Here is a 24,271-nt window from a genome sequence, read left to right on the forward strand (position 1 = left end):
GACCATGATCCATGTCACAAATTAATGTTGTTCATATTTGCAAGATAACATTAGGGAGAAGGCATGCTAAGCTTCAAGTTTCATTACATTATGCACAGGTCAACAGTATTTTGAAAACAATATAAAGTAGTACAACAAGTACAAATTACACATTACAAAGAGTGCTACACAACTGTGCAGAGCAAGGTAAACAACCGTACGAGTGTATGGAGTATGAGGATGCCAACACAAGCAACAGAGTAATGACTGTACTTCAGGGTTAAGTGTAACAAATAACAAGGATTTTCTGACTAGAACCCTGAGCTAGTTATTTGTCCGTTGGCAATGCTCACACTGTTATATGTATTTCTTTTCTCACTGAGTGCTTCAAAAGGTGCCTCCCTGGACTGTTGATGAAATAAGAGTCCCTTTGTGGTTGACTGTGGTGACTGGCTAACACAGTCTTGCTGACATTTTCCCTCGTTGCCCTCCTCTTCATCAACACTGTTGATGTTGCCGTCGACAGCAGAGTCCAGATCACTGCCTTTGAGTTTAGGACAGTATGTGGAATACTCAATCTCCTCAACGCATGGAGGCTCATCATCTTCAAAACAGCTACAAAGAGAAGTATTGTGATATATTAAGTTATGCTCAGCAAACAAATGACCCCAAACATCTTATAGTATTTTCTCTATTATCTCTCTTTTGTATTTATACTTCCTAAATCAGTTGAATCCCAGAGGGCCTGGAGAGACAGTTTGCTGACGTATAAGAAGGCCCTTTGTAAAGCTAGGACAGCCTACTATTCATCACTAATAGAAGAAAACAAGAACAACCCACGCTCTCTCTTTAACGCTGTAGCCAGGCTGACAAAGAGCCACAGCTCTGTGGAGCCTCGCATTCCTGCAGCTCTTAGTAGTAAAGACTTAATGAGCTTCTTCACTGATAAAATCACTACTATTAGAGGACTAATCAACCACAATCTCTCTGTGACCACTGAGGATACACCGCCACTTCTGGAAACAGATGATCTGATCTAACTCTGGACTGCTCTGTGCCCATCGACCTCCCTGAGCTGACCACCAGCATCACTAAGTCTAAACCTACTACCTTTTGGATCCGATCCCATCACGGCTCCTCAAGGATGCTATTTCTCTGATTGGAGACTCTACATTAGGACAGATCAACCTGTCTCTGGAAACAGGATATGTACTGCAGGCTTTTAAAACTGCTGTGATCATTCCGATACTTAAAAAAACCTTCACAGGACCCGGACATCTTAGGAAACTGCAGACCGATCTCCAACCTCACCTTTATTTCTAAAATACTTGAAAGAGTGGTTGTAAGTCAGCTAAATGACCACCTGCATAGGAACAGTCTGCTCAATGCTTTCCAGTCTGGATTCAGAGCCCATCACAGCACAGAAACAGCACTGCTTAAAGTCACTAATGACCTCCTAATGGCATCGGACTGTGGACTCGTCTCTGTACTTGTTCTACTGGATCTTAGTGCTGCCTTTGACACAGTAGATCATCGTATCCTGCTCCACAGATTAGAACACGAGATTAGGATTACAGGAACAGCACTGCGCTGGTTTAAATCATATTTATCTGACAGTTTTCACTTTGTTCATGTTAATGATGTTTCCTCCACAGGTACAAGGGTTAATCACGGTGTTCCACAGGGTTCTGTGCTCGGACCGATCTTGTTCACCCTCTACATGCTCCCTCTAGGAAACATCATCCAGAAGCATGGCATAAACTTTTACTCATTGTTATGCTGATGATACCCAGCTGTATTTATCCATCACTGTCTCCCAGTGGGCTCAAGAATACACTTCATTTGATTTTATCACGATTTGTTTTTACATTGACACTAATTTGCATGTTTCTGTGTAAATGACTTCAGGTAGCCTACTCTGTCACTTCAGTAGATTTTAAAGGCAAACGACAACTCGTGCACTCAGTATTAGTTTTCAATACACATGAAAATAACAATTACAGAACAAAATAAAGTTTTATTTCAAATAGGTTAAAAAGAAGACTAATGTAATTCTGTAAAGTATTATTCAACAGTCATTTAAACAGACTGAAGTGTGCCTCCTAAGGTTAAACAATAAATACAGTATGGATACTTAAGTAACTCCTAAAGTTCAATGTGATTTAGAACAAATGATCAAACTTTAATGGGAATCATATCTAAGGAAAAACGGAGCTGCTGGTGTCACCTCTGTCCACCGTTTACTAGAGTCCTCATATGGAGCCTCTTCATCAAATGCCTGCCTTATTGTTTTGGTGACGTCATTAGCTGTTGCCTCTGTCTGCATCTGATGTACCCACGCGGCCCTCCCAGTGCACACACACACACACACACAGAAACACACAGGTGTAGAAGAGCTGCTGACGGCACAACAGCAGCGAACCGGAATATAACGAGCTGGTAATGTTCAGAGAGGTGGGCGCGTACGTGCTCGTAGCATTATAATACATTCATATACACGTGGCCCTTCCACTGCAACACACGTCGCGCGCACATACACACACACGGGCTTAGAAGAAACAGAACCAGTACCGAACATAAAGGTGGAGTCCGTTTTAGGGACCAGTTCCTCCGTTCTCTTTTCGTTTTCAGCCGTAGTGTCTGCGTGAACATAGAACTGCAATTAATAGAACCTGCTCTATGGACGATAAAACGATCTGTCCGGTAGATCGCCGATATGTTCAAATCCTTCACGATCATTTATCGTCAAATCGCACAGCCCTACATATAGTGATAGTACCATATGTTCCTAATAGGACACTTAGATCTCTGAGTGCAGGTTTACTTGTAGTTCCTAGGATTCATAAAAGTAGAATGGGAGGACGAGCTTTTAGCTATCAGGCATCGCTACTATGGAACCAGTTACCAATCTGGGTCCGAGAGGCAGACACTGCCTCCACCTTTAAGACTAGACTAAAATCTTAACTTTTAGCACAGCTATGCTGCTCTAGGCCTGCGCTGTCGGGGGGCACAAACACGATCCACTGAGCAGTTTCCCTCCCACCCTCTGACCTCTCCTCATACTGGTAATATCATCTCACAATCTGTGTTCACTGTCTTCCTCGTAGTTTTGTGCCTCTCGCTCTCTCTCTTTGCAGGTCTCGAGACCTGCATGCTGAACTACAGTCCGGCCCCTGAACTCTCCTGTGCTCATTGACTTCATTAGCCCCTGCTACTCATCTTTGTTTTGATCACTATCAAATTACTATTACTACTTATGGACTGACGATATATATAGATATCCATTATAATATAATAACTTGTTTCATCTTGCTTGTCATGTTTGCTCTGTACTGTGTCATGTTTGCTGCATGTTTGCTCCTCTCTCTCTCTCTCTCTCTCTCTCTTTCTCTCTCCCTCCTTCATCCTCTCTGTCCTGTCTTTCTGTTCTTCTCCTCCTCTACCCGGCCGACTGGCAGCAGGAATGGTTCCTCCTTAAGTAGACGGGTCCTGCTCAAGGTTTCTTCCTCTTTAAGGGAGTTTTTCCTCTTAAGGGGGTTCAGGCTCTGGGTCTCACGCTCTGGGTTTCTGTGAAGTGCTTTGAGACAATTTCTGATTGTAAAATGCGCTATATAAATAAAACTGAATTGAATTGAATTGAATCCACTTCCGAGAGGTGTGATACGGTATCTGGCACCAAGGTATGACCAGCAGAACCTCATTTACCCCTGCAGAGTGGCTGAGTTGTATAAAATCAGGTCATTTCTTGGCCACTTTTCCCATGTGGCCAAAAGTAGGGACTTATTATACTGGTAGAGGTACTCAATTAAACACCCCTCCTAGTATGCTCTTGTCAGCGACACTTTTGGTTTTGAGTGTTTTTCGACTTTCAGATAGTAACCCAGGCTAGTATTGAAGTAGAGTCTTTGAAGAGTCTTTTAAAGGTCTGTACACTTAAAGTTAGCTTGTTAGCCCAGATTACCTTTTAGACTCAGCCTGCCTTGATCCTCTAGTTCTACGACACCCTTGGGTAAAGTTGCACAATCTCAATATTAATTGATCTGCAGGTAGGGTAATTAATTACAACAACTCTTCAGTGTGCTACAGTATAACAGAGGTTTTAGTAAGCCTAAAGCCCTGTGGTTGCCACCATAAAGCAAGTGTGATTGTACCATTAAGTTTCCTGCAGCTGGTTAACTCTAACATTAAAGACTCATTGGCAGCAGGGTCATCTCCCTCACCTCTGGGAGCAGATTTTTTGTCTACAAGAAACATAGGATTCTCAGAAAATGTATTGATTTTCAGGTAGTGAACAATAAACACACTCTGCCTTTATTCGCTGCTGCTTTTATGCCTCTGCAGGGAGCAACTATCTTTAATAAGCTGGACCTATAGAATGTTTATTAATTACTGTGGATAAAGTGGAAGAATGAAAATGTCTTTTAACACATGACTTAGACACTAAAATTATCTACTACTGCTGTTTGTACAGCTGTCTTCCAGGCTTTGGGTAAAGATTTTTTTTTTCTCAACTAATTTGTGGTATTGAAACAACATTCTCATTTTCTTTCTTTTTTTTTTAGCTTTACTATAGTCCCATGTCCATCAGGTGCTTCAAAGCCTACATAATTTTGAGTAGACAGGTGAAACACATGAACACAGCCATGACTCTGTTATTAAAATCCAAAAGAAAACCTACCCCTGCAACTATCCTTTTTCACTGATAAAACCTACCTCACATTCTTACAAAACTATTAGCAATGTCTTCTTCATCATTTTTTTGGAAGCTCCTGTTAAGTGGTGGGGTTCTATCATGCTCTACCCTCTCTCTCTCTCTCTCTCTCTCCTCGTGTGTGTGTGTGTTTGGCCTCCTCACCTGTAGCTGATACACCTGTAGTTCATCGGCTAATTACCATCTGTCATACTGAAGCTGGGGACAAACTACATGATTGTTTAACCGACTTTACCCATGATTCCCTCTGCACCAGTTCAGGACAGTTGTCGTGTTGTCAAACAAAATCTGTTAATGTGTGACGGGGTGAAGATGTGAATCTTCAAGTGTGTAAAGGGAACAGACCCAACCCAATCTCAGTCACAGTTAATCAAACGTTAGAATTTTTCGGGCTGATTGTGGATGCAGTTGTGTAATGTGAACTGATCACGGACCCAACTGCAAACATGTGTTGTCAAAAACCAGTGGGGTTGAGAGTGTGACACAGGAAGTAGCAACAGAAGTTGATGGGAAGCTGCAGTTATACCAAAACAACGGCATACTCCTTCACTACTTGATCCAAACCCTTTTTTCCTGATGATGTTTTTTTTTCCGAGCAGATAGCTGCACAGACAACAACCGCAGTGAGCAAATCTTCCGTCTTTGTTTGCTTCTTGTTTTTTTTTCTCTGCCTCCTTTTTTTTCTTTGAGTTTGTTAGAATAGAATAGAATAAAATACACTTTATTAATCCCTTTGGGAAGGTCTCTCGGGGAAATTTGTTGGCGGTTAGTAAACAACAAAATGATGCAATATAGCCACCAGCTGTATGGTTGTAAACTGTCACCATCAGTTGCGTAGAAAGCATTAAAAATGTGGGGGGGGGGGACACCTTCTGTGGGTGGGTGGTGAAAAAAAGTACATTAGTATATTATGAAATATAATATAATAATATGAAGTAGTTGCGATTTCCTGGATTTTAACAGGTTGTTAAACTTACCTACAGAAGTAAACACTTAATGACTATTTCAGAGACAGATTCAACAAAAACTCATTGATTTTAAAACACGGTGACATACAGAAGCTAATTCCAAGTGAAACAACAGTTTTGTCAACCACTCTGGTACTACTACACTAACAGATTATACAAAGCCTCCATATCTGAGGCCTCATTTACAGAGACAAAAACCTTGCAAATCCCATAGAAAAATTGGGCCATGAACCAAACTCTGCTTAATGCAGGTAATACAGAAACACTAAAAATACTAACTTACAAAAAAAATGCATGTCTTTATTTTTATTTGCTTATAAAACTGCTCAATTCACAACAAACCTTGTGGATGTTTATTAAGATTAAGAAACCTTTATTAGTCCCACAATGGGGAAATTGCATTATAATGATGCACTGCCTTATCTGCTACACCAGTGTTCCCCTGTTCATATAATGCACCATTGTGTCCTGACGGTCCATTACATGTATATTATTCTTGCTGATAAGAATACAAGCAGGTGGCTATGTGCACTGGCTGGGCGAGGCTGATGCTAGCAGGCTAACAGGAGCTAACCTGGCCTCATTACAATATGGGTTAATGCTGAAAACAACTCTAACTCTCCGTGTCTTTGTTAGGAATCTCCTCATGTCCATTGTGTGTGGGGAGGCAGCAGAAAAGGCAAACAACATGTCATCAGACAAATAATACTGTCTACTGTAACTGAAAGTAAACAGCAGCTTCCTCCCAACTTTTCTAAGTTGATTTAACATCAACCTAACGTCACCTGGGGCCATGTGACAAAACAGTAAGGTTTTAGCATGAGCTGGACTTTGTGGGATGACACTGACGTTACCTCCTCCAGCTTCGAGCAGCACTGACGGTTCTCTTTGCAGTGTTTTATGCTTGCCCGAAGAAAGCCACTGGCTTTGTTAGGTCCGTTACTATAGTAACGGTATTGCAGCGCTGTGGTAACCAAGAAAACATGGAGTGGATTTCAGCAGTGAGGTTATTCTCTTATGAACCAAGTGGAACAACCAACTTTTTCACGAGCAATTGAAACAGCGTTAGGTGGAGTTTCCTACTCAGTAAATGTGGGTGGGTCCAAACAGGCCATTTTAAAATGTGGGGGTGGCACGTCCACCTCTGATATAATGGCAGCTACGCCTATGGTCACCATGACCCTAACCTTAACCTGCCATCATAAGAGTTTGCTGCATTCAGTTGGCTTTAGTTGGTTTGATAAATCCTGTAGTCTGTCATCCCTCATCAGAAGCAGTTGTTAAGTGTGTGACCCCCATCAGTATAAAAACACTGCCGTCTGCTAGTGTGTCCTCCTAGTCTTTTTGAAAAAGAAAGTTGTATAGTGTGTCCCCAGCCTTCAGCTTTGTTGTCATCTCCACACTTTGTTAGATTGTTTAGTCACTTACGTTGTAGTAATGTTTCAGCCTAGCCACTAAGTCTTGATTTGGAGTGTTTTTTGCTTAGTTGCTTATATTCTTTGTGTAATGTCCTTCATGGATTATCAGCCTCTGGATTGCCTGTATGTCTGATTGATCCTAGGACTTTATTCTTTATATGTAGGAAAAGTGGGCTTACTTGTGAGACTTGTGGTCCAAGATGTTGTGGTCCAGATTGATGTGGTGAATGAGTCTGTTGCTGTAAAGAATTGTCATGTCTTTGACCAAGGACAACAGACTATGGCAAAACTTCACCCCCATTTCCTGCAGTTCCCTGGTTCCTGTCTGCAAGCTCTGCAGAAAGAAATATAAATATATGTAAACAAAGCTATTAGCACAACATCACTGGTGACAAAAACAACTCTAGGAAGGACATTAGTTTAACACCAAATACAAGAGTAACAAGTTAAAGTGCTTAATTCTTTCTTTTACTATAACCACTGAATATACCATCTTTACTATTACTTATGTTTACTTGCTTCATATGTATATCATAACAGTTGGGTAGGTTTAGGATCTGCACTTTGACCACGTCATATTCTGTGAGAGACAGTGAGATTAAAAGTGGTATGTGGTAAGCCTCTTTTGCTCTTTTTGATACGTATTGATCTCTTACTAAGTAATCCTTTGCCAAAGTAATGCCATACCATACCATGCCACCATGAGGACAGAAGAGTTTCATCTCAATATGTGAGATAATCTATTGTTTCATATACACTGCCAAGAATCGACTGAGATGGTGGATGGCCCCAACCCACAACCAACTTTTAACAGAGTCCTGAGTTTCTGTCCATCCTGTGCCAATATTGCTCCATCTTGAGGAATCAGACAAAGGGATCATATCTCTCCTGTTGGCTTCTCTTCACTGGCTCCCAGTGGGGTCAAGAATAAACTTCAAAGGATCTGATAGTATCATATGTGCCGAAAGGCAGACGCCACCTCCACCTTTAAGACCAGACTTAAAACCTTTCTGTTTAGTAAAGTGTATAGTTATCCTAAAACATAGTGTGAAGGGCTGATAGGTATAGATACAGTCACATGTTGACATGGCCTCAGCCACAAAACCAGGGTGTCTTTGTGGCCTTCTAACTCAGCCATACTGTCACCTACAGACATGATTTAACGTTTAAATGGGTCAGCAGCAGTAGACCTACATTTTTCTAAAGACATTTGTGTTTCAATTTTGTTTAGTTTAGGAGCTATGGCAGTTTACGTTTTGTTGAAATTTTAAACACCTTTTTCTCTCTCTCTAGTGTGTGTTGATGTCACGCACTGTAAATTTCCCTCCTTTTTCCAAAAGAGGAAAAAAAGGCAAACTACTTCACTTTGTGGCCACACTGGGTGCTCCACATACATACACTCAACAAAAATATAAATGCAACACTTTTGTTTTTGCTCCCATGTTTCATGAGATGGACTTGAAGATCTAAACTTCATTCCAGATACACAATATTACCATTCCTCTCAAACATTGTTCACAAATCTGTCTAAATGTGTGATAGTGAGCACTTCTGCTTTGCTGAGATAATCCATCCCACCTCACAGGTGTGCCACATCAAGATGCTGATCTGACATCATGATTAGTGCACAGGTGTACCTTAAACTGCCCACAATAAAAGGCCACCCTGAAATGTGCATTTTGTTTCTGCTTTATTGGCGGTCTGGGGACTCAGAACCAGTCAGTATCTGGTGTGACCACCATTTGCCTCATGCAGTGCAACACATCTTCTTCGCATAGAGTTTATCAGATTGTCTATTGTGGCCTGTGGAATGTTGGTCCACTCCTCTTCAATGGCTGTGCGAAGTTGCTGGATATTAGTGGGAACTGGTGCACGCTGTCGTATACGCCGGTCAAGCACATCCCAAACATGTTCAATGGGTGACATGTCCGGTGAGTATGCTGGCCATGCAAGAACTGGGACATTTTCAGCTTCCAAGAATTGTGTACAGATCCTTGCAACATGGGGCCGTGCATTATCTTGCTGAAACATGAGGTGATGTTCATGGATGTATGGCACAACAATGGGCCTCAGGATCTCATCACGGTATCTCTGTGCATTCAAAATGCCATCAATAAAATGCACCTGTGTTCTTCGTCCATAACAGATGCCTGCCCATACCATGACCCCACCACCACCATGGGCCACTCGATCCACAACATTGACATCAGCAAAGCGCTCACCCACACGACGCCACACACGCTGTCTGCCATCTGCCCTGAACAATGTAAACCGAGATTCATCCGTGAAGAGAACACCTCTCCAAGGTGCTAGACGCCATCGAATGTGAGCATTTGCCCACTCAAGTCTGTTACGGTGACGATCTGGAGTCAGGTTAAGACCCCGATGAGGACGACGAGCATGCAGTTGAGCTTCCCTGAGACGGTTTCTGACAGTTTGTGCAGAAATTGTTTGGTTATGCAAACCAATTGTTTCAGCAGCTGTCTGAGTGGCTGGTCTCAGACGATCTCGGAGGTGAACCTGCTGGATGTGGAGGTCCTGGGCTGGTGTGGTTACTCGTGGTCTGCGGTTGTGAGGCCGGTTGGATGTACTGCCATATTCTCTGAAACGCCTTTGGAGACGGCTTATGGTGGAGAAATGAACATTCAATGCACGAGCAACAGATCTGGTTGACATTCCTGCTGTCAGCATGCCAATTGCACGCTCCCTCAATGCTTGTGGCATCTGTGGCATTTTGCTGTGAGACAAAACTGCACATTTCAGGGTGGCCTTTTATTGTGGGCAGTTTGAGGTACACCTGTGCACTAATCGTGATGTCAGATCAGCATCTTGATGTGGCACACCTGTGAGGTGGGATGGATTATCTCAGCAAAGCAGAAGTGCTCACTATCACACATTTAGACAGATTTGTGAACAATGTTTGAGAGGAATGGTAATATTGTGTATCTGGAATAAAGTTTAGATCTTCAAGTCCATCTCATGAAACATGGGAGCAAAAACAAAAGTGTTGCGTTTATATTTTTGTTGAGTGTAAATTTGCTATCAAAATGTAGGGATTTTTGTCCTGGTCAAGCTGGTACACCTCTCTTTGCCATGTGTCCCACGGTTTTTGGTCAGCTGACCCTGAAGCGAAGGGCACACCAGTCCCTCCTCCCATCCGCTCCCATGTTAAATTTGGCCAAGATTTCAGATGAAAATCCTGATGGGCAAGGCATTTCTAAGTGAGGGAGCCGTTTCCATGGTAACCTCCACAGGTGCGCTAACTGACTTCTCTGATTACATCATCTAAGATGGCCGCTCCCATTAACAATGAATTGGGCTCATTTAAACCAATGTCACTACACTGTATTGATCCATACAGAGGCAGACACACACACATACATATACAACCATACAGGAACATACACAACTACACTCAGACATGCACATACACTTTTACACACACACACACACACACACACACACGCACACACACACACACGCACACACACACACTCACACACACACAGATTTTCAAAATAAAAGCCTCCAAATCATTACAGACCTTACTAGGCCTGGTAAACTACATACAAGCCACCCAGAAATATGCAGAAACACACTATACACACCTGCCAACACACACACAAACACACACACAGACCTCTCACTTACCCTTTTCACAGGCAAGCCACTTAAACTGACATAACCCTCCTCATAGGAAATAATGGGAAACCGGTCAGACCCCTGACAAAACCCAGCCAACTTTGGAAGCCTATCAGTCTGGCATGCCTCTACACAGAATATTCAGAATATTCATTTAAACTGTAAACAGCTCATAAGGACTTGAACTTTATCATATTGAGTCCTCGTGTTCATGTCTTTTACCCAACTTCATGAAATAGCAGCCAAAGTTGCATCCACAGCTTTAGGATTTCTCCATTCAGAATGAATGCAGAACTTTAGGGCCTATTAAAACTTATATAAAACCAATCAGAAACACTGTAAAACCATGAAATGTCATCAGTGGCATCATTGATATGTGGCAGTGATGGTGGTGCTGAGGCTATGAGGTTTTGGCAAGTGGGATGGATGGACTGGCAGAGTGTGGGCGAGCGCGCATTGGCCGACTCAAAATTTCTTGTGAAATTTTCTAGTTACTATTATTATTAACTGCCTATATATATATATATATATATATATATTCACGGTTTTATCTTGCTTGACAACATCAACAACTGTCATACTTATTCTCTGTAATATATGACGTCTGTGCATGTTTGTTCCCCTCTCTCTCTCACTCTCTCTCTCTCTCCTTCATCCTCTCTGTCCTGTCTACCTCTTCTTTTCCTCCTCTACCCGGCTGACTGTCAGCAGGAAGGTTCTCCCTTATTAGTTGGATCCTGTTCAAGGTTTCTTCCTGTTAAAAGGGAGTTTTTCCTTGTCACTGTTGCTCTTACAGGGGTTCAGGCTCTGGGTCTCTGTGAAGTGGTTTGAGAAAATTCTGATTGTAAAATGTACTATATAAATAAAAATCAATTGAAAACTCTATTATATTAATATATAATAGAGTTGCTATATATAATATTACATTATTATGTATTTATTATTATATTTTCTTTATCTTTTCTTTTCTATATAATATCTATTTCCTTAACGATATGATAAGATAAGATAAAGCATTAATAATCCCAGAGGAAATTCTTTTATATATTTTATATATATCTATATCTATATCTATATCTATATAGATATATATCTATATATCTATATATCTATATAGATCTATATCTATATCTATATAGATATAGATATATATTTGGTCTGCCCTGTCAGGTGCAATAATGGAAAACATTTTCCATTGCACACAATATACATCACCAATACAACATAGCTGGCAAATATCACCTCAGATGATATAACCTTGCACTTGTCTAAATCAAAGTGACTCTGACAACTGAGCATTTCAGAACACAAATGTTTGGGGTATTTGGAAATGTCTATTTTTTTCAAACTTTTGAACGGTAGTGTATATGGTGAATGTTAATGAGTAATTGGGAATACTGCTTCTCAATGGGGACCTTTAAAGCTTTACACTGTGAAATGAAAGATTTGAGTATATACTACCGTTTAAAAGTTTCGGGGTCACGAGGCCATTCTATAGCTTTTCTGATCAGCATAACAGTTAAGCTGTGCTCACATAATTTTACAAGAGTTTTCTAATCATTACCATTAGAACACAGGAGTGATGGTTGCTGAAAAGGGGCCTCTGTATACCTTTGTATATATTCCATTAAAAATCAGCCTTTTCCAGCTAGAATAGTCATTTACCACATTAACAATGTCTAGACTGTATGTCTGATTACTTTAATGTTATCTTCATTGAAAAAAAACACTTGTGATTTGTGTGGATGTGCACAAAACAATAGAAAAAATATCATAATAAATACATAATATTGTAATATTATATATAGCAACTTTATATGTATTAATATAATAGAGTTTTCAATTGATTTTTTTGTCTCAAACCACTTCACAGAGACCCAGAGCCTGAACCCCCTTAAGAGCAACAGTGAGAAGGAAAAATTCCCTTTTAACAGGAAGAAACCTCTAACATGACCCGACTCATAAGGAGAACCTTCTTGCTGACAGTCGGCAGAACAGAACAAATATAAAAATAAACAGAGCAGTGCCTTGGCACATAAGTTAGAAATCAAGGTAGGTTGAGGCACAGGAGCCACAGATTGGTATATTCCACTACAACAATGAGACATGCCAGTCAGAGATTGGTATGTACCACTACAGCAAACAGGGCATACTACATACCACTTTTAATCACTGTGCTGCTGTATTCTGTTCAGGAATGATCAGCAGCAACAATTGCTTGTCTAAGGTCATTGCCAATGTTTCTACTTGTCACTGTGTTAACTCACCCCTGATTGCATTTGCTGATGATCAAATATTTAGGGTGAATAGTAGCACCTGTAGTAGGAAAGTACTGCACAAACTGCAGTCAGAACATAAGACAGGTGTCAGACAAGTTAATTTACCACAGCACAGTCATATTTAACTTACTAAAATTATGAATACGATTCATAACACAATATGTCAGGCTAAGAATATCACTAATAGCTTTCTATAATCAGACGTGTCAACTGACATATATATTTAATATATATATTTTATTGTGTCAGCTTGATACCATTTAACCATATAGTATAGTTGAACAAGAATGCGCATGGCGGATCCCAAACAATTCATGAACCTTGTTTTGAATTTGGTTTGTGTTTATTTGTGCTTGTGTTACTTCTTGTTTTATTTTGGTATTTCCTGTTTAGTTCTGTATCACTGACTCTCCTCTCCTTTCAGGTGTCTTGACGCCCCCCTCCTTGTGTTCTCCCTCCTCCTCCCAGTGATTACCTGATCCTCCCTCATGTGTCACACCTGTGTCAGGTTGTCTACCCTGCTCCCTTTGTATTTAGTCTGCGTCCCCCCTGCACTCGGTGCCAGTTTGTCTCGTCTCCTTGGGGAATGTGTGTACACATTACCAGCCTTGACCTAGCGATCCTCTGGTAACCTTGCCTTTTCTTGTTTGCTTCTTTGAACTCTCGTTTTGAGATCCTGTTTTGCCTTTTTGCATTTTTGCCACCTTGAGTGTGATTTTGAGTTTGCCCTCCTGGCTTTTAAATAAAGACTCTGCTCGAGTACTGCACTGCATTCTGCGCCTGTGTCCTCTTTCAAGCTGAGCCTGACAGTACAAACTGGCCACCAAGGACGCAGCAGATGTGGAGGCAGTACGCTCGGCGCTGGCCAGCCAGGGCCGAAGACTGGCGCAGCAGGAGGAACAGCTAGACCACCTCCACCAGTCCCTCGTGGAGGTCTCGGGCAGCTCCCAGCGCCAAGCCGCTGACCTGGGGGGCCAGCTCGACCGCCTCAACCAACAGTTCCAGCTGCTCCTTTCCACCCTCGCTCCTGCTGTCTCTCCCGCTGGAGCTGCCCCGCCGGCTCCAGCTCCCTCGCCTGCCTCGCCGTTCCAGATCCCGCCTCACCGGCTGGAGTGACCACTGCCACGCCACCTGCCTGCGCTCAGCTCAGCACCCAACCACGAACTCCTCGGGCCCGGCGGAAACACCGCCCTCTTCTGATCTGTCTCTCGTCCCTCCCGAGTATCATGACCTGGCTGCAGTTTTTAGTAAGGATCGGGCCCTCTCCCTTCCACCTCATCGGCCCTATGACTGCTCTATCGACCTCCTGCCTGGGGCCACGTTGCCCAAAGCCCGGCTGTATAGTCTGGCCAGACTGGAGCGGGAGTCGATGGAGCAGTATATTTCTGACTCTCTGGCAGCTGGCATCATCCGTCCTTCCTCTTCACCTGTAGGGGCGGGGTTTTTCTTTGTAGGTAAGAAGGACGGAACCCTCAGACCCTGCATTGATTATAGGGAACTTAACCGCATCACTACACGTAACTCGTACTCTCTGCCTCTTATGAACTCCGCCTTTGAGTCCCTCCAGCAGGCCCGCTTCTTTACGAAGTTGGACCTGCGCAACGCTTACCACTTGGTGTGCATCAAGGAGGGAGATGAGTGGAAGACTGCCTTTAACACTCACCTGGGGCACTTTGAATACATAGTGATGCCCTTTGGCCTCACTAATGCCCCCGCAGTCTTCCAACATCTTATAAATGATGTACTACGTGATTTTTTGTATCGCTTTGCCTTTGCATACCTTGATGATATTTTGGTGTTCTCACGGAGCCTGGCCGAACACAGGCGGCACGTTCGGCTAGTGCTCCAGCGGTTGTTAGAGAACCACCTCTTTGTCAAGGCTGGTAAATGTGAGTTTCACTCTCCTTCTGTTTCTTTTTTAGGTTTTGTTGTGGCAGAAGGAGAGGTGAGACCCGACCCGGGGAAGGTCAAAACCGTGCTAGAGTGGCCGACCCTGTCCAGCCGTAAACAGCTACAGAAGTTCCTTGGATTTGCCAACTTCCTCCGGAGGTTCATCAGGGGCTACAGCACGGTGGCGGCCCCCCTCACGGGTCTCACGCCTCCTTCCACCCCCTTTGTTTGGTCAGCTGATGTAGACGCCGCTTTCCGTCGGCTGAAGGTTTTGTTTACCTCCGCGCCTGTCCTGATCCAGCCGGACCCCTCCAACCAGTTCATTGTAGAAGTTGACGCCTCAGATTTTGGGGTGGGGGCGATCCTGACGCAACGATCACCACAGGACAACAAGGTGCATCCGTGCACCTTCTTTTCTCGCCGGCTTACTCCGGCAGAGAGGATCTACGATGTAGGTAACAAGGAGCTCCTCGCCATAAAGCTGGCCCTGGAGGAGTGGCATCACTGGTTGGAGGGGGCGGAGCAGCCCTTCGTGGTCTGGATGGACCATAAAAATCTGTCCTACATCCGGACCGCGAAGTGGCCGAATTCCAGGCAGGCGCAGTGGGCTTTGTTTTTTGATAGATTTCAGTTCACCATTTCCTACCGCCCTGGCTCTAAAAACATCAAACCTGACGCTCTCTCCCGTTTGTATGAGCCACCTGAGACCCCCCTGGAACCAGAGACCATCGTGCCCCCCTCCTGCGTCCTGGGTGCACTGTCCTGGAGTGTCACCAGAGAGATCCGGAAGACCCAAGCAAGGGAGCCTGATCCAGGTGGGGGCCCCCCTAACAGACTTTTTGTTCCCAGCAGCCCCCGCTCGAGAGTTCTGCAATGGGCTCACTCCTCCCGCCTGACCTGCCACCCTGGGGCCCGCCGGACCGAGTCCTTCCTCCGCTGCCACTTCTGGTGGCCTGGCCTGGCCAAGGATGTCCAGGAGTTTGTGGCAGCCTGCTCAACCTGTGCACAAGCTAAGGTGAGCAACCAACCCCCAGCTGGAGAACTACACCCCCTTCCGGTGCCGGGCCGGCCTTGGTCCCACATAGCAATAGACTTTGTTACTGGACTTCCTCCCTCTAAGGGCAAAACCACCATCCTCACGATTGTTGATCGTTTTTCTAAGTCTGCACATTTCATCGCCCTAACCAAATTACCCACTGCCTCAGAGACCGCCCATCTCCTTATTAAGCATATATTCCACCTCCACAGCATTCCTAATGATATTGTTTCAGGCCGCGGACCCCAGTTTACCTCTCAGGTCTGGCGGGCTTTCTGTGCTGCCTTTGGTCCTTCTGCCAGCCTCTCCTCAGGGTTCCACCCCCAGTCCAACGGCCAAACAGAGAGGACTAACCAGGACCTGGAGGCCGCTCTCCGCTGCATCTGCGCCCGTCATCAAGCCACCTGGAGCTCGGACCTCCCTTGGGTAGAATACGCACACAATTCACTCCCCTCCTCTGCTTCTGGTCTCTCCCCCTTTGAAAGCTCCCTGGGATACCAGCCACCTCTCTTCCCAGAGGATGAAACTGACATCTCTGTCCCCTCCGTTCAACACCACTACCGCGCTGTAGGCGCATCTGGAGGGAGGTCCGAGCTGCCCTGCTCCGTTCCTCAGCCCAGAACAAGAGGCTGGCTGACCGTCACCACTCCAAGACCCCCGCCTACAACGTAGGACAGTCAGTCTACCTCTCCACTGCAAACATCAAGCTCTGCACTGAGTCCCGGAAACTCTCCCCCAAGTTCATCGGCCCCTTCAAAATAATAAAAATAATCAACCCTGTATCTGTCAAGCTTCAGTTACCACGCACCATGAAGATTCACCCGGTGTTCCACGTGTCTCAGCTCAAGCCCCACATCTCCAGCCCTCTTCAGCCTCCTGCCACACCTCCTCCACCTCCAAGATTGGTCGACAGTCAGCCAGCCTACACCGTCCGGCGCCTACTGGATGTGAGACGACAGGGCAGAGGTCTCCAGTACCTGGTGGACTGGCAGGGCTATGGGCGTCCTCCCTGCACTCGGTGCCAGTTTGTCTCGTCTCCTTGGGGAATGTGTGTACACATTACCAGCCTTGACCTAGCGATCCTCTGGTAACCTTGCCTTGTCTTGTTTGCTTCTTTGAACTCTCATTTTGAGATCGAGTTTGCCTTCCTGGCTTTTAAATAAAGACTCTGCTCGAGTACTGCACTGCATTCTGCGCCTGTGTCCTCTTTCAAGCTGAGCCTGACAGATGTACTACCCAAGCACTGTGTCATGAAGTCTCAAGTAATTACGGTAACCATTTTTTGAATTAGGTGTTGAAGCTGCAACAAAGCCTCGATCAGCCATCACTAACTACAGGGCTTGGACACCGTGCAGTCATTGAGTGGACCATGACCCCTCTTCTGTTTACCAGAGTATTCTACAGACAAATGTGAGGACATCCGTCTGACAGTTAAAACTTGGTGGAGATAGAGTCATACAACAGAACAATGATCAGCAGCAAATCTACATCAGAAAGACTGAAAAATAAAAGACTGAAGGGTTTATGGTCTAGTGCAGATCTTGACTCAGTTATGACCTAAAGAGGGCTTTGCGTAATTGAATGCACTGTGAAAAAAGTTATACGTTGTTGTTTAAGGTTGTGATTCTAAGACTTACTACAGATGATTGTTATTATGTTTTTTCATACATTTAAAAGACTGGGTACTTACTTTTGAACATGAATATCTCATTCTCATTTATCTTTTGGGGCAACTAATTTAGTCCAACACCCAGAGCTTCAATGTTACCACATCTATCACCAGAGGCAACATAATGAAAAGGCTGCCTTAAATTTATCTCATAATATCGGTTATGGGAGATTTCACACAGTCACACAGGCATGCAGACACCTTGTATATTCCCTGGTCACAACCATTGAAAGTACTCTCCATGGTATAACTCCTCAGCACGCCCATTTCCCTCCAGACAACCACCCTGGCTGTGGCAGAGCGAGACTTCTCCACCTGACAAATTAAATCCAGAATTTAATCTTGAGCTTGGAATAAAAACAGCTCTCCTATGATGAAATGATAACAAATTTGTGCATTTTTGTAAACAAATGCAGCAAATCAAAAGAAAATCAATATATGGTGTAAAATATACAAGTTTACATGGTGATGATGGTGGTGGAGAGATGATGAGGGTGATGTCAAAGATGATAATAAGGGATTGGGGTGTACAGTCCTGTTCCTAAATATTGAAACAACGATACGTCTTTTGGGCATTTGGTCTCTGTACACTACCACAGTCAGTATGTAAGTAGTAAAAAAAGTACCTTGAATAAAGCATAAAATCTCTACTTTACTCACATCTGTACACCATGTGTGGTGGTATACAGCAGCCAAATGCCAAACTCCAGTTACAGTATTTATGAGCTTGACTATAAATAGGGTCAATGATAATGATGATGCATGTATTGTAAAATCTTTAATACTTAGTAAGTGCCTTAAGGCGATGATCACAATGTAAATAAAAGTGAAAATCTTTATGCAAGAATCTGAATAGTGAAATTTGCAGCTGTTAAGTGAACCACATCACCGCACACATACATACATACATACATACATACATATTCATAACTGACAAACTTTGGCTGATTTAATCTTACATATGGAACCTTTGTTCAATGATGACATTATAAAAGTGTATGAGGACTCATTGAATATGTCATCCAGAAATTTGTTGGTTATAGATATTTGCATGTTTGCACTTGGTTTTTACTATTATAAAAGTAAAACTAATATGATAAAGCTGCAGATTATGTGTGATTAGGTTTTGATTATGAAAAGTATTGTTTTCATGATTCAAACTGTAATCAATTACCAAGTAGTTGCAGCTGTTGAAAGAAAAGGCGGGTGCAATACGATCCAAGGTCTTCGAAATGGTCTAGGGAAAGAAAGAAGAATATAAAACTTACAGATCTCCTAATTTGTTCATTTATATATATGTGGATCCTGTCCAGTAGCTGGTACAATATGTCTAAAGGACATTTGCAAACAATTTGTGAACATCAAAACCTGAATTAACACCAGCTGGTTGTTTTGTGTAACATACAGAGATGATAGGACAGGACAAACTGTAAGCCATAGTCACGATGAGTCATTCAGTCATGTAGTAGGTTTAGGAGGCATTTTTGCATGTTTCTTATCTGGTGACAGTGCTAAGTCTATGTTCCATTTGGAGAATACTGTAAACATTACTGTTTTTTCACCACTTGGATGAAGCATAATTATTTGAGTTCTCTAAAAATTTGTAAAATATTATTTATTTGATCTTATAATAGCAGTTGATCAGAAAAAGAATGAGGTAGACCTAAAGACGGTCTCTGCATTTCTGTAATGGAGGTAGAATATGGTAGCTTTGTTTTGGACTAATTGAATTCTAAATTAAGATGTTTCTTATTGACAGCAGACCATGTGACTATGGCCATAGCTAGAAGTATAATCTGTGCTATCAAATGTTTAACTGCAGCATTGTATAGAGGTCATTGATGAAGAGGCTGGCATTTTTCAGAGCCTCCATAGTGTCCGTGTCTGTCTTACCCTGTATCCAGGGTCCTCTTTCAGTCTTACAGTGTCAACAGGTGAACCAGACTGCCAGAGAGTCTCCTTAATACTGCAGCCATACAGAAACACATTCTTCTTGCGTGAGTGGCCGTGATAGTCACAGAAAACCTGGATCACACACAGAGAAATGGCTTTGTGTTTTTCTGTTGTGTGTGTACTTGGTACTTTTAGACAAGTTTCTTCCTAGCTCTGGCCCAGTACTGGACGCATCTGGTGTTGGGGATACTCTGGCACTCTCTGTCTGAACTAAACAATCAGTATCCATTAGCATTCAGCTGGTATGGTATAGGCTAAAATGCCTTTGCTGTAAGAAATAGGAAAGTACAGACTGAACAACTATGATGCTAGTGTGCAGTGTATTTGTGGACTTGATCTCATGGATGATACTATGCTTCTGTTTCTCAGCATAGATAAACCAAAGGCAAACAATACAGAGTAGTATGTATATCTTACCAGTGGAGTTCGTCCTATACTGTTGAGGTAGTAGAGCAAGCCCTTGGTGTGGTAAATGGTTGGACTCAGTTCAGGGTCTGGTTTACACCACTGGCGATTCAGGTCCTCACAGTTAAGATTGCAGCGGCTCCTGAGATGACACAGCAAAAAATAATGATGGGAGAGAACTTTGGGAGAGATAGTACCTATTTTCTGGTGTGAAAACTATGTGAAAAGTTGTACTCAGTCTATAGGTAACCTGCTCCACCCACTGTTGTACAAAAAGCATGTGGGCATTCTCAATAAAAGTGTATGAGGACTCATTGAATATCCAGAAATTTGTTGGTTATAGATATTTGCATGTTTGCACTTGGTTTTTACTACTATAAAACTCTTCAACACATTTTCCTCTGTCAACACAGTCAGTGGCAACATTGGTTCTAGTGACAAAGATCCACACTGCTGCTTTGACCAAGGCCCAAGTCTGTATTTAGAGCCTTGGTTGGATTATTGTACATTGTATATTATTGTAAATGACGACATTTAAGACAACAATCTTTACTCTCTGCTGTTAATGCCCCTGACTCACATGCCATTGATGACTCCATCTGGGTTGAGCATGGGGATGATCTTGAATATAAAAGCCTCCCTGAGACCCTGGGCAACCACATCATTGCTGCATAGAAATTCCAGGGTGCCCTTCATCACCCAGCTGGCATTAGATTCAGCAGGATGCACACGAGCTGTCAGCATAATACAGGGTCGATTACCTAGAGAGAGACATTGAATAGTAAGGTTTTTAATGTTTTAAGGGTAATTTCTTGTAACATACTCCACAAGCTCCATGTGTGTCCTCCTTGATGGCTGGCCTCAAGCATGATAGCTTACATTCACACAAATAATAAACCATGGGTAACAAAGGACATCAAGGCATCACTGAACAGGAAGAAGCCCCTCACCCCTTCTGTGATGCACCTTTAACACCTGTCTGTAACAATGCACCTCCTCCTCGTCCCCCTCCCCCTAACCACACTAACCAGTCACACCTCCCCCACATTAACATCACCCTGCCCCCCTTACCCCATCTTCTATTAACTCGTATTGGTGTGGAGAACGCCATCATCTACCTGCTGCACAAAATTCACCAATCTTAATTAAAATGTTAAAATATACCTCCATCCATCGATCCATCATCTGTACCCTCTTTGTCCTGCAGTGCAGGGTCACAGGGTAGAATAGACTTGTAGGTATACATTTATTTGGTCTTTCTTTATCCCCTTATACTTTCTGCTACTATCCTTGACACAACTGGATTATCAGCTCCTCAGGGTGGCACATACATGTATAGCATGTATGTTATATACCAGGGGTCTCAAAGTAGCGGCCCGTGGGCTGTTTGCGGCCCGCGGGCCGATATTTTGTGGCCCCCCACTTGACATCAAAGTTTAGTGTTAGTGCGGCCCGCACATTTTTTTCTCACAAACACTTATTTGCTGAGGCTTGCCCTGTGCATTTTATTTTTATTATTAATTGCCCCATCAGTATTTCTCTGATATTTAATTTGAATTTTTTTTTGAGGAGTGACAGCCTCCGTTCTGCTCGGCGTGTCGTTTCTGTCTCTGCATGCTCGCTGCAGAGGAGTTCCGGACCAGTTGTACTTTTTTGGAATATTTGAAACCCTTTTTTTTTTAATGCGGCCTTAATGCGGCCCAGCCTCACCCAGACTCTACCCCCAGCGGCCCCCCGGGTAAGTTGAGTTTGAGACCCCTGTTATATACTCTACAAATCCTGATATATTGGATTGGACTAGTGGCTCAGAAGTGTAGGAGCGGCTCTGGGAGTGAGTAAAAGAGAGACAGGGAGATGATGATTTGCTGAAATTGGTACCGTATATATTTAAATGACATAGACAAATGACAAACAGTTAACAAAAACCCCACTATTATAAATCCCCTCGGGGATAAATAAAGTAATTCTGATTCTGATTCTGATTCTGAAATGGCCATTCATATCCATCACAATCATACTGCAGTTCAATAATAAACACTGTGTTTCAATTGTCCATGCTTGTAAGTGTACAGGAAAAAAAAAACAGAAAGGAAAGTCCAAAAAAATTATTGAAATCAAATGTGTGTAGGCAATGGGAGGGCCACACACAGCGAGGGGACAAAAGTTCAAAATAAAGGTGGCTGCAAGAGCCTCCTACCACTCCTCCAAAACAGAAGAGATCTGGGCTAGATCCAGATGTTGAGCTAAATCATATTCTTCCAGCCTAAGCAGAGAGTTCAAATTCCTAGCTCGCCATCAATCCTAGCCAATTCTGTAGTTCAAAATTAATTCAGACGATCCACTCGACGCATAAAGACTTCGATAGTTGGCTGCTGCTGCAAACTTTTCCTGTTTGTGTCCGACTCGCATCTACCATAGACTGGCACTGCCGGGTTATAGTGATGCGATTGGTCACCCTGAGTCGCACACCAATGATGCAACCGACGTAATGACGTCATTACGTAGAAATACAACACAGCCCACAATACAATATATGGGAGCAGTAGCTCGAGTGTTTCACCCGGGTGTTACGTCCACTGGGGTGTTTGTTTTTGCTTTTTTTGTGCTTTGTTTCAGACCCAATCAACAGAGACCTTCTACTTATCAGCTGTACCTGGTCATCTGCTGAGGGTATAAGGAAGCCCTTCCTCCACTCTTCATGCTCTCTCTCAGCCAGCAGGAGCAAAGCCACACCACACCACCTTGTATATTTATTTAGTTCTGTTGTAAATTAATTTGTGAATAAATTTAAAATTTGTTTTAATCCACTTGCTATGCTGTCATGTTGCTACCCCCTGAGCCAGGGTCAGAACATATGGGGGCTCGTCCAGGATATTTTGAAACCATTTGTTGTCTTAGGCATGGCAAGTGTTGCTAAGTTTACTTATGTGGTGTGTAGGTTGTCCCTCCCTTTGTGTTTTGTCATAAACCCTGGTAAGGTAGGCACTGAGTGAACCAGCTGGACTGATCTGTCAGTTCTTCCATCGGCTCACTACTTTATTAATTTACCTTTTTTGTTTTGAGGTAATCCTGGGTGGGGACATCACTTCCTGTTGGGGGTATGTTGCACAATGTGGCTGATTAAGACTAGCCGGACACACTGTGTAGCACTTTGTCTCGAGCCTGGTACACCTCACAGAAGACGGTTAGGCATAAGGCAGACCTGAAAGTTGTCAGGGACTGGGGTTTACCTTTTTGAGTTTTGTTACTACTACATTTTCAATTTTGTTTCTTGGGAGGACTGTGGCTGGCTTGAACTGTTGAGTTGAGTGTCTGCAACTTGACAGGGAGTTCTGCAGCTTCATTGTAGTGCTTTTATTTTGTTTGGCTTCTACCAATGAACTTTGTGTAGCTGGGTTTTCCTGTTGTGTGCATCTGTAGATGATTCGTAGGCCATAATGCTATTCGTTTAAGGAAACCTATTGGTATAGTTCCTGGTTGGTATAGTTTGGTTTAAAGTTTAGTGGAAAGAGCACATGATGACGTTTTGTGTGTAGTTGTACTACTTCATGCAGACACTTTGGGTGTGTAAAAACACAGTCGTGTAAAAACTGTCAATTTGGTTTAAGGTTTTTTTTTGGCTAAGTATTTTGGCATATGTTTTTGTAAATTAAGTAGATGTGGTGTTGAAATGGCTAACTTGAGTTGATCAAAATTCTGCTTGGGCTGAAATTTGAATAATGTTTAATGGAAAAGATGAAATGCCTTGTGTGGCATCTCTTTTTTGGGGGGAGGTGTTACGTCCACTGGGGTGTTTGTTTTTGCTTTGTCTTGTGCATTGTTTCAGACCCAACAACAGGGACCTTCTACTGATCAGCTGCCCCTGGTCATCTGCTGAGGGTATAAGAGAGCCCTTCCTCCACTCTTCATGCTCTCTCTCAGCCAGCAGGAGCAGAGCCACACCACACCACACCACCTTGTATATTTCTTTAGTTCTGTTGTAAATTAATTTGTAAATAATTGTAAAATTTGTTTTAATCCATTTGCTATGCTGTCATGTTGCTACCCCCTGAGCCAGGGTCGTAACACCGGGTTACACCCTCCCCCCTTTAGATGCATGCAACTCCCAGTGCATGCTAAACATTGTAAATGCAAGAACTCAAATTGTTTGCTGCAGCGGTAATAAAAGCTTCGCCATAAGCATCAACTAAACCATGAAATAATGTCTACACAACAGAGATAAGTGGATTACCTATGGCCGAATACTGTAGGCGATCAGGTGGCCTGCGCCGATGATACAAACGTCGAGCAGTGGATTCGGAGCCAGTTTCTCGGTTGGGCT

The 24,271-nt window shown here is 43.1% G+C and overlaps 1 protein-coding gene across 1 annotated transcript in view; it reads right to left on the reverse strand.

The window, feature by feature from the left end:
- Window positions 1-263: 263 nt before the first annotated feature.
- The window catches only part of agbl1 (AGBL carboxypeptidase 1), a 100,559-nt gene continuing 76,551 nt past the window's right edge, over window positions 264-24,271 (reverse strand). The window contains exons 20-26 of the mRNA XM_028430930.1: window positions 20,531-20,711; window positions 19,963-20,092; window positions 19,486-19,617; window positions 18,767-18,829; window positions 17,794-17,907; window positions 7,256-7,410; window positions 264-594 (exon numbers count right to left, since the gene is read on the reverse strand). Of these exons, the coding sequence (XP_028286731.1) occupies window positions 291-594; window positions 7,256-7,410; window positions 17,794-17,907; window positions 18,767-18,829; window positions 19,486-19,617; window positions 19,963-20,092; window positions 20,531-20,711 (1,079 nt within the window). The 3' untranslated portion in view covers window positions 264-290. The remainder of the gene's footprint in view (window positions 595-7,255; window positions 7,411-17,793; window positions 17,908-18,766; window positions 18,830-19,485; window positions 19,618-19,962; window positions 20,093-20,530; window positions 20,712-24,271) is intronic.

This window comes from Parambassis ranga, chromosome 19 (genome assembly GCF_900634625.1).
Source record: "Parambassis ranga chromosome 19, fParRan2.1, whole genome shotgun sequence".
Classification (NCBI taxonomy): domain Eukaryota; kingdom Metazoa; phylum Chordata; class Actinopteri; family Ambassidae; genus Parambassis; species Parambassis ranga.